This window comes from Octopus sinensis, linkage group LG11 (genome assembly GCF_006345805.1).
Source record: "Octopus sinensis linkage group LG11, ASM634580v1, whole genome shotgun sequence".
In the NCBI taxonomy this organism is placed as follows: Eukaryota; Metazoa; Mollusca; class Cephalopoda; order Octopoda; family Octopodidae; genus Octopus; species Octopus sinensis.
This window is the reverse complement of record NC_043007.1, coordinates 52,174,736-52,187,006: the sequence shown is the minus strand read 5'-3', so window position 1 is coordinate 52,187,006 and position 12,271 is coordinate 52,174,736. Positions and strand designations below refer to the sequence as shown.

The 12,271-nt window shown below is 33.3% G+C and overlaps 1 protein-coding gene across 1 annotated transcript in view; it reads left to right on the top strand.

Moving 5' to 3' along the window:
- The window catches only part of LOC115217396 (reticulon-1), a 169,645-nt gene that overhangs the window by 121,687 nt on the left and 35,687 nt on the right, over nucleotides 1-12,271 (top strand). Inside the window, exons 5-6 of the mRNA XM_036507491.1 lie at nucleotides 4,889-5,096; nucleotides 7,302-7,440. Of these exons, the coding sequence (XP_036363384.1) occupies nucleotides 4,889-5,096; nucleotides 7,302-7,440 (347 nt within the window). The remainder of the gene's footprint in view (nucleotides 1-4,888; nucleotides 5,097-7,301; nucleotides 7,441-12,271) is intronic.

Genomic DNA, 12,271 nt, shown 5'->3' with positions numbered 1-12,271 from the left:
CGTTATACTAATACATCTGTTTGTTTTGTACACCACCTGTCTTCGTCTTTTGTTTTTTTTTCATAAACTCTCCCTGTATATATATATATATATATTATATATATATATATATATATATATATATATATATATATATATATATATATACACACACACACACACACATACGTATATATACATACTTACATCTATATGTATATATGCATATGTGGGCACAGGACATCATGAAATGTGTACAATAAAAAAAAAGACAAAGCACGAGTACATGGAACATGAACTATTCTTTCAAACAACAAAAGACAAATGGAAAACAAAACAAACCAACAGCATAAAGAATGACCCTTCATCAGTTGTTGGCTGTTTTTCTAGTCTCTTATTTTGAGCATTTAACAACAATATCGCTTTCGATAAAGCAGTTGCTCCTGCAAAGCAAATTAAATAAAATTTGGGATTTTGTGGAGGGTCAAAATTGGTAACACAAACAGGAAGGGCTGCTAAGCCTAAACGAGGTTGTTGTGGCGAATGCGTGAATCAAGCTAGGACAGGAGACAAATAAGAACATGTCTTCCTTGTTCCAGCTACATACTTCACCCTAAGTCATTAATTGGTTCCAGGAGATGCGACTTAAGTCAAATTAACTCTAGGCTAGGCTAGGATGAATTTACTTGCCTCTAGGCTAAGCCGATAATAACCATTCCGAGTTCTGTACTTTATTTATGAATGCATTTTCAATAATACATGGTTATTATAAACCTATTTTATTCTTACAAATAAATAGTTTTTATTTTTTAATACAATACAGTAAAAAAAAAAGCAATCTAAATTTACGAATACAATTTGGTGGTGTTTACTGTGCATCACAGACATTTTATTTATGAATGTGGTTTGTAACATGGTAAAATAAAAGCCTTTTTTAAGCTTAAAAAACAAATTCAGTAATTATTATTTTGCAATAATAAAAAAAACTAAATTATTTTAAATTTACCAATATGTACATACAATTTGATGGTTTACATGGCGGATGTAGATGGCTGTGAATCGTCAACATTAACAGCTGACTCTGGCTTTTCTAGTTGTTCAATGTGCTTAAAAAACTGGTTGAGAGTTCCTTGAACTGTATTCTTTTCCTCAAGGATTACATTATAAGGAGCAAAAGCTCATAACAAGCCCCCATAATCTTGGAAAAGCATTGAGTATTTGGATCCATATCCTCAAACATAGAAAGACCTTTTTTGATATATGCAAATGCTTGCTGCATTTTCTTAATGGTAAAGTGATGTGGCTCAGATTCGACTTCCTCTTCTTTACTTTGCTGTTCGGGAAGCTCTATCAAATCCTCATTCATCAGGAGCCGCTTGTCTTTTACAAATAAATTTGTGAAATCCTCCTCCTCCAAATCCATTTCTAGTTCTTTGCTTGTAGTCACCAACATTTTGTTGATGGCAGCATTATCAAATCCCTTAAAATCATTCACGAATTGCAGGCATAGCTTCTTCATGCACCATTCATAGCCGTGCCCTGTACATCATTTTATGCCACTGCTATGTTCTGCTTTGTAGATATATCGCTTCCAAAAGTAACGAAGTGTGATAGACTCATCAAGATCAGTTTGCTTGCCACAGTGTATGCTTCATATAGTAATGCTTGAAGATAGCAATTATTCCCTGATCCATTGGTTGCAGAAGAGATGTGGTGTTCGGAGGGAGGTATATGATAATAACGTTGGGGTCAAAATCTATGATGTTTTGTGGGTGGCCAGAAGCATTATCTAAGATAAGTAAAACCTTAAAAGGAATCTCTTTCTCCTCACTGCTGCTAGAATAAAGTGATTGAAGAACCAATCTTTAAAAACAACAACAGTAACCCATGATTTTGAATTAGCCATCCATATTCCAGGGAGAGATGCCTTGGGTATGTTCTTCAGGGCACGGAGTTGTGTGCATGATACACAAGCAATGACTTTAACTGAAAATCTCCTGCACAATTACCTTCCAACATAATGGTCACATATTCTTTTGAGACCTTGTAGCCTGGAATAGTTTTCTCCTCCTTGGAAATGAATGAACAGTCTGGCAATTTTTTCCAATACAATCCAGTTTTGTCTGTGTTAAAAATCTGTTTGAGAAGAAACTCATTTTCTTTAATGCATTAGGAAATGCTGCTGCTGCTTGTTCATCAGCTGATGCACTTTCACCTTGCTTCTTAATGGAGTGATAACTTCTTTGCTCCTTAAATCTTATGAACCATTCTTGTCTTGCCTTGAACTCTCCATCTTTTTCATCTGGATATTTTTTCTCTTCAGGTCCTCAAATAAAGACAACGCTTTCTCTTGAATGATTTGTTGACTATTCAACCTAACAATCCAAAGAAAAAGAAAACTTTCCATTTCTTCAAAGATTTTGCCTCTTTTCTTGATGAGAGTGTTCTTCATCCCTGGGGTTTCAGATTTGATAAAATCTTGTCCTTATAATGTACAATCATCGATACAGTTGTCCAACTCATCCCAAAAGATTGTGCTTTTGCTACCACTTTTTCACCTTTTCAATGGCATTTTATCATAGTCAGTTTATCTTCCAGCATTATAGTATGACTCTTAACACTTTCACTATGAATTTTCTTGGGCACCATGGGGGTAAAAAATAAAGTCAAAAATGAATGAGAATGAGAAAGTAGTCAATAAACAGATGTAAACAAATCTGAATTCAAAACAATAGTGGGAATCACAAGTGATAACGATGCCAAATGGTAGATATTAGAACTACAGTGCAATATGAGCTCTGGAAAACAACACAGCTGATTTCATGATTTCGTTCACTAAGCTACACTACTTTATAGTGTGTATCTTAACATTTATTGTACGAATTTTAATGTGATTTCATATGCTTTTATTTATATTTATTGTACAGTAACGTGATTTTATGTGCCTTTAATGGTTTTCTAATGATTTTACGATTCCAATATTTGTGGCAGACAGATGTAAAGTCGAGTAAAATGACTTGACTTGATTTTTATTTTTCCATTTATTAATTTTGAAAACTAATGTATAATTAAGAATGACTTGAAATGACTTAACCTGAGGTATGCCTGTATATATATATATATATATATATATATGGTGTGGGGGGGGGGGTATACATATATATGCATGTGTGGGTGTATATGTAAATGTGTGCATATATATATATATAATATATATATATATATATATATACATGTGTGTATATATATATATATATATATACATGTGTGTATATATATATGTGTTTGTGTGTGTATATTTGTATATATACATATATGTATGTGTGTGTGTGTATATATATGTGTATATGTATATATATATGTGTGTGTGTATGTTTATATGTATATATTTGTGTGTGTGTATATATATATATTGTATATATGTGTATGTATATGTGTGTGTGTGTGTATATATGTATGTACATGTGTATATATGTGTGTGTCTGTGTGTATGTATGTATACATATGAATATATGTTTGTATATGTGTATACAACCTTAATGACATACTTAATGTGTTAGCCACTACACGTTATTAGAAATTTTCTTTCTTTCAGAAATATCCATTTAAAGTGTATAGTGTTAAAAACCACAATATACTTCACTGCTAGGTGAAATGGTATTTTTCCTGAAAGGCATCATGCGAATGAAAGATGAGTATTTTATCACAGGTGTATGCAGATAGTGTATAAACTAACCACTGGTTTACAGTTGCATTGCAGAGGCAGTATAGGCTCAAATTATACGATAGAAACAATTCTGTAATACAACATACTTAATTATTCATGTTGCTTAAATGATAGTTGTAGTTTCCATTTTGTGAAACTTTTGTATTAACAATTGCTGACAAAACTGACCATTACTACTCCTCTGTTTTATTTGAATATGAAATATTGTTGTAACCAAGGAATTTTCTTATATATGCATGTGTTTAGTTTTGTCAGGCTGTTTTAACAACACTAATATTTGTGCTTTAAAATTGCAATTGTTTAAGGATGAATGGGAACTACTACAATGGAAAATTGGATTAAAAAATTCCATTTGTTATGAAAAAGCAATCTTTTGATTTCAAGAGAAATAAAATACATGGTTGGGTTTTTACTGGTTTGTTTTAGAACATTGATTTATAAATATATAAGAATCATCTTATATAATGTGTTTCATTTGATCCACTCTCATCTAATGCTGCTTCACTGATCTGCTGCAAGTCATTGAAGTTCTTCATTATGCAGTTTCCTTAAATTGATTATAAATTCTTTCATTATTTTTAATTACATAGAAATTACTTCTAAACATGTTTCTTAACTTCACAGCCATGTCTGCATACACACATTGGTGCACAGCTTCTATTTTAAACATTTATCAAATACACTACTGGTCTAGTTTTTATCTTTGTATTAACTTTTTTTTTCTTTTTCATTTCCAATAATAATTATTAATTTTTTTGGAATAATGAAGTTCTGAAATTCATCATTGTTTCTACACCTTTGTCCACACACACACACACACACACACACACACTCTCTCTCTCTCTCTCTCTCTCTCTCTCTCTCTCTCTCTCTCTCACACTCTCACTCTCTCTCTCTCTCAATATCTCCAATATTTCTGTTTAATACCATTTCTGAAAATGTTTTGAGAGTTAGCTATAGAACCTTTTAATAATACTCTTGCTCAAGAAAAAACTTTCTCCTTCTTAGTTAAATTCTGAGGTAGTTCGAGGTCTTTTCATTAATCAGTTATTTTGGTAATTTAGTATCAACAACATAAAAAACCATTCCTATATCATTTGCAATATCCATTTCTTAAAAAATTTCTAAGTAAAATTGTAACAAATTTACTATTTTTTGTTTTTCTTTTTTCATTTCCTTCAGTCTTGGATCTCATCTACTGGAGAGATGTCAAGAAAACAGCTGTGGTCTTTGGCAGCATGCTCTTTATTCTCCTCTCCTTGGCAATCTACTCAGTACTCACTGTTATTGCTTATCTGTCCCTGGCAATTTTGGCAGTCACTCTCAGTTTTCGTGTTTACAAGAACATCATGCAAGCAGTCCAGAAATCTGGTGATGGACATCCTTTCAAGTAAGTTCCTCATTATTTTCTTATTGCACTATCACCTACAGCTGTGGAACCCTAAATACATAATCAGAGAGGCAACTATACATTACATAGATGTAGCTGATTTTTATTGCATCACAACTTGACATCTTAAAGAAACAAACAAAGTAAACCCAGATTTGCAAATACAGGATGGTCGTGGCTGGAGGTCTACATATTCAGAGCAGTCCTAGGGCTAACAACCACCACAAAGAAACACTATCCTTGTATATTATTGGTTGAAATAAGTTTGCCCATAAATTTGCTCCATGAAGAGCTAACTGACTATTGGTTTGTTAATTTGGGAAGTGGTTTGTCTGTAGGTCTGATGGAAGAAATTAAAATATGCAATCAAATGAATCCATCTGTTGTTGTTGTTTAATAACTTTGATCCAATTTTCATCCATGATCAATGGCATTCCAGTTTAATTCATGCCCTGTCCTTTTTATGTTGTAAGACATCACCCCTGACCTATGATCAAAGGCATTCCAGCCAAGACCATCCAGCTTTATTTTCATAGTGCATTTGGGAGTATATTTTTCAGTATATGCTTCCATTTGAAAACATCATGAATTGCCTGTTATTTCTCACATGTATTATGTTGGTGTATGTATGTGTACTTGTGTGTCTGATGTTGTTAATATAATAAACATTAGTTAATTAAAGAAAGCATGGTCTGAAATGGATACTACATGTATATTATATTAGACTCTAGAAAATGTGGCTGGTTGAAAGAGTTGAACTAGACCTTTAGACAGCCATCAACGCCTAGAGTTGATAAACTAGAAATTTGAGCTGGTGAGAAGCTATTGAGTATGGAAGAGCTATTGAGTATGGAAGAATGACTGTAGATTTTGTAACTGAGGTCATCTGAATAATAAAATTGAAAAAGATTGGTAAAAATCAGTTTTTATTCATTTGGAAGTTGTCTAGGAATTGGCTTGATCTGAGACTGAATGTTGAAACTGAATCACCTCTTTCATGGAACTGTCATTTTACCCTTTTGGTACTCACCTACTTGTGACTACACCTAGTTCTATGATACAAACTTCTTAGAGTGGCAAAAAGGGAAGCTAATTTTGTTTACCAGTAAGCTGTAGATGTTATAAGATACTTGCAAGGTTTAGAGAAGGATTAAATTTTGATCAATTCTGGGATTCGTGGAGTGGGAAAATATAATAATGGATGTGTTATTGGACAGCTAGAAGGGTTCTAAAGTGTTACACTAGAAATGTGTTCAGTTATTCACTTTTTATGAAGTGTTTTTATCACCAATTATGTAACAGCAGATATAGTTGTTCACTGAAATTACCATTTGGAGAGGAACTATGTGGTGACAAGGCTCTCTATATTTCTTAATTATTTGCTATCACACAGTCCATATTTAGCAGTTAACCTTCAGCTTGTTGGGAGCATGTTTGTTAACTGCAACTCAACTCTGACTCTGCAGACCATATGTTCAAATATATTCAATTGTTGAGATTCTCTCATTAACATATGAACACTTATCTGTTGTCTTCATTAACAACAGTCAACTATTCATATTTTTCAATCCACATAATCAGGGAAGTTTTTTTATCATTATTATTTTGATTTTGTCTATTTTTGTACCTAGCTAATTACTTATGTTTCATACACCTCTCTGTTTCCATGGTAATGTATTGATAGATAAAAGGTCATTTTATTTATACTGGAAGAATATATTAAGAGTCCAATTGAAAGCTGGTAAACTTCATAACAATGGTCACTGTAGATTGTGACCCAATCTTCTTAATCCACAAGTATGGACTACATATGTTGTTGTTTAGACCCAGGTCAGCCAGCCATGATTCAACAGATACACAGTCTCAAGTGAACACAAAGATGTTCCAGCTATGATGATCCCTTTCAACGTGTCCTTACACTTAAAGATGGTATGGTATGATTTGAGGGAAATGCGACTGTTATTTCTATCATTGAAATAACTTTTCCTTGCTTGCAAGGGTTGATCAGAATTTATTGAAGGTGATTTTTTAATGACAGGATTTGAATTCAAAATTTAATGAGTCAGAAGATCCAATCAGATATTGCAAGCTTGAGAAATGATTGGAGATGGAGAAAGTTGCTTTAATTTCTTTTCTTTGCTTTTTCATTTCTCTGTTGTAAATGTTTTTTCATTAAATTTGGAAAAAAAAATCTTAAATTTTTAGGGAATATCTTGAATGTGACATTGAGTTAAATGACCAGAAAACACAGAAGGTTGTCAAGCTCATCTTGAAGCATACCAATTCTACTGTTCAAGAACTGCGACGACTTTTTCTTATTGAGGATCTTGTAGACTCCCTCAAGGTGAGAAATGTTGCTTCCTCTCCCGTTTTCATTCCACATTGAATTATTTATTGTTTACAACAAAGAGCTTCTCCAGCTCTACAACTACAGTAACAAACACCATTGTAATAAACTGCAAAATATTGGTGGTTAGATGAGAAACCACTTAGGAACCCATTTGAATGTGTTATTAGCTTTAATATATATATATATATATATATATACACACACACACATATATATACTTTATTTAAAAGCTGCAGAAATTTAACAAAAGCTGTTACTCGGAGCTTCACGTTCCCGTTTGTCGGACAGTTTTGTTAAAATAGAACTCAGATGACAATTCAATCAACACTAGTATAAACATTACACCTTTAAAAATGGATTTGTTTGATTGGTCCTTTCAAATAACAGTCATATGTGAGCGATAAACAAAACAAATAAATGAGTTCGATATAAAATTATAAAAATTGACATATTGTCATTAATTATGTAGAAAATATAATTCGATTAATACAATTAATACATAAAAATTGAAATTAGAATATATTAAAGTATTTCACAACAGTATATACTCATACTAAACCATCAATATACATGTATACATCAAAATACACAGATAGATGTGCGCAGACCACATACATATACAGACATATAAATGCAACACAAATACATGTACACATATGTATACACAATCTTGCTAGCATGCAAAAATCACTTGGTGTATACATATAGGCTATAAGTAAAACCCAGGGAGGGGGAAGAAACAAAAAGGTAATTATCTTATAAGCAACAGAAAGCTAAAGACGTGAGTAAGAGAGGGGAGGGGGGCGTAAAGTTACAGGACTCTATACAAGTAACGAATAGAGAGAGAAAAAATGAAGGAAGAAAGAAGAAAAAAAAGAAAAAAATCTGACTATACTTAACATATGTTCACAAGATAAAATTACGTATACATGTGTATATAAAGTGTATGTGAGCAGTAAATACACATATAAGATCACATATTTAAATATATAGAGACAAGTATGTAAAAACACATCCACACAAATCCAAGTGAATACATGCATACATATACATCCATGTATGTATCTGCATATGTACAAACATACATGCTCACTTACACATATACATAAACGCATGCTTACAAATACATATGCATGCCAATACAAATATTCACATAAAAACATGTCTAGGATCTGACGTATATACAAACAACATTATTTTTTAAAAATTGCTGAGTGCATAATAATAAAAATTTTAGATAAAAGACATGCAAAATATAACACCCTATATTGGATTATCTTAACAACCGATGCTGGTGTTTTTACGTCCCCGTCACTTAGCGGTTCGGCAAAAGAGACCGATAGCATAAGTACTGGGCTTACAAAGAATAAGTCCCGGGGTTGATTTGCTCGACTAAAAGGTGGTGCTCCAGCATGGCCGCAGTCAAATGACTGAAACAAGTAAAAGAGTAAAGAGTATATGTATTGTTTGTTTTTGTTTTTGTTTTTCCAGTTTCAGCTCTTGAGCTGTGGCCATGCTGGGGCACCGCCATTGTGGTGAAAGAGTACAGCAGGGATCACCACCCCCTGCCGGAGCCTCGTAGAGCTTTTAGGTGTTTTCGCTCAATAAACACACACAACGCCCGGTCTGAGAATCGAAACCGCGATCCTGCGACCGCGAGTCCGCTGCCCTAACCACTAGGCCATTGCGCCTCCATTATATGTATATAATGCGCCTCCTAATATGTATATATATATATATGTATATATATATATATATAATATATATATAATATATATATATATATAATAAAGTGGAGTTGTGGGGTACCGCACGAATGGAATTATATACGGAAGAAGGTTTGAAAATGCAATTTAAAAGATGTTTATTTACTTTACCGGTTTCACTCTTGGAAAAAGATTGTCAAAAGTAACATGTGGAAGTTTGGTTGCGTTAATTATTGGTTGTTGCAAATTGCTACATTACATATATATATACAGTCTTTGGTAACAGGGACATGTTAAGGACATAAAAAAGTTCAACAAGTTCCTTAAAATATTGGGCAAAAAAGATTACATAAATAATCGTTCTCAAGGACATACTTAAGATAGTTTCCAGAAGGAATTGATATTGGTACTGTATCTGTATATTCAAACATGCACAGAATATTGGTTGACACAGAGTACTATAATCCATATAAATATACAGTCTTTGGTGACAACAGTATGTTAAGAATATAAAAAAGTTTAACAAGCTCATTGAAAAAATGGTCAGAAAAGATTAAAACAAATATATTATACATCTCAGGGTAATTTCCAGGAGGAATTATTAAAAAAAGTTCAGTATACACATACAGTATATTATGAGTTCAAAAAGATTTACATTATTGTAGTGGTGAGGTTGTCACTAACCTGTCCGTTTTAGCAGAAATGTGGAATTGAAAAGAATGTACCCGTTTTTTTTCTTTTTTTGGCTCTCCTTCAAGCATCAATGATTTTGGGGTTAGGATGAGGTGAATGTGTGTCTCTGTGTGTATGTGTGTGTGCATACATATACATGTGGTGTGAATAGATGTGTCTGTGTGTCTGTAGTATTTGGTCGGATGGTGTCTGTTTGTCAACCGTGTGTGTGGTTGTCATGGTGTTGTGTGTGTGTGTGCATGTGTACGCATGTATGTGTGTAGATGACATTTGACATAGTGCTGCGTGTGTATATATGTGCCTGTATGGAGGTGAGATTGGTGTGAGTGTGTGTGTCCCTGTGTGCGTGCACATACACGTATACATGTGTCTGTGTGTGTGTGAGGGCTGTTTTTGATTGGTTCCAGGGTGGTGTAAATGTGTGTTGTTTAAAGAATTTTCGGGGGTAGGATGGTGTGTGTATATGCGTGCCCGCCCGTGTGCGTGCGCATCTACGCGTGTGTGCAGGCCATACACACACTATACATATACACACACACACACACATATCATACATATACATACCACACACACATCTCACACACACACCACACATACACACACACATAGACACACACACAACACATATACACACATAATATACACACACACACATACATACAGAACACACACACACACACACACAATGCACACATAATACACACACACAACACACAAATATAACGTATTTATATATAATATACACACATATAACACACACACACAACACACACACACACAACACACACAACACACGCACACATACATACATAATATAAATACAACACATATACACCTAACACATATATACATACAATACACATACACAGCATATATATAATACACATACATAAATATACCACATATACACACAATATACATACATACAATGTATACATATACATATACACATACATATAACATATATACACAACATACACATACACAATGCATACATATATATACATATAATGTATATACATGTATTCATGCATATACAACACACATACATATAATATACATATACACAATGCACATACATATAATGCACATATATATATGTGTATATAGATATATATATATATATATATATACATATACACACATATATATATAATGCACACACACACAAAATACATACATATAACGTACACTCACATATATATATACACACCACACACACACACAAACAATGCATTCACATATACACATATACAATGCATACACACACACACACACAACACACACATATATACATATATATAACACATATACACATAAATACATACGCACACACAATGCACGCACACACACACACACACACAACCCACACAACACACACACATACATAACATACATATATATAATGCATGCGTGTGTGTGCCACGTATGTGTGTGGTCAATGCCTGCTAGTGCGCCGTATGTGTGCTGATGCGTGCATGTGTCTGCTTGCATGATATGGTGCGAGTGTGCATGTGTCTTTGTGTGTTTGTTCTGGATGTGTGCCTGGGGGGTATGTTAGAGTATGTTTAGTTGTGGTTTGTATTTTTGAATAAGATTACTTTCCCTATTTATTCGTGTTTGGTCTGTGGTGTTGTCCGAGCATTGGTATAGTGGGAAGACTAAGAGTTTGGGGGACTTATTGTGTGCACAAAGGTCTAAGTGTCCACTTAGTGGTATCTGTCTTGTGGAGGGGTCCCTCAGTTGTTGTCGGTGAACTGTCATTCTTTCTCTGAGGGTAAGGCTCGTTTGCCCTATGTAGTCTTCGTGGCACCCTTCACAACTTATGACGTAGAGTAAATTTTTTGATGCGCACGTGAAATTATTTTATATGATGAATGTGTGTCCCGACCGGAACTTGTATGTCGATCCCTCAATGAGGTGGATGCAAGTCCTGTGTCAACCAATATTCGTGCATTTTTGAATATACAGATACAGTACCAATATCAATTCTTCAGGAAACCTATCTTAAGTATTCCTTGAGAACGATTATTTATGTAATCCTTTTGCCCAATATTGTTAAGGAACTTGTTGAACTTTTTTATGTCCTTAACAGTCCCTGTTACAAAAGACTGTATATATATAATGTAATGTAACAATTTGCAACAACCATAATTAACGCAACAAACTTCCAAATGTTACTTTTGACATCTTTTCCAAAGAGTGAAACCGGTGAGTAAATAAACATTTTAAATTGCATTTTCAAACTTCTTTCGTAATATATATATATATATATATATATATATATATATATCATGGTATATGTATGTGTAAAATATGTATGTATAATGTTGTATATGTATATGTATGTATATATATATGTAGTATATAGATGTAGTATATATTATATGTATGTATATATATGTATGTATATATATATGTATGTA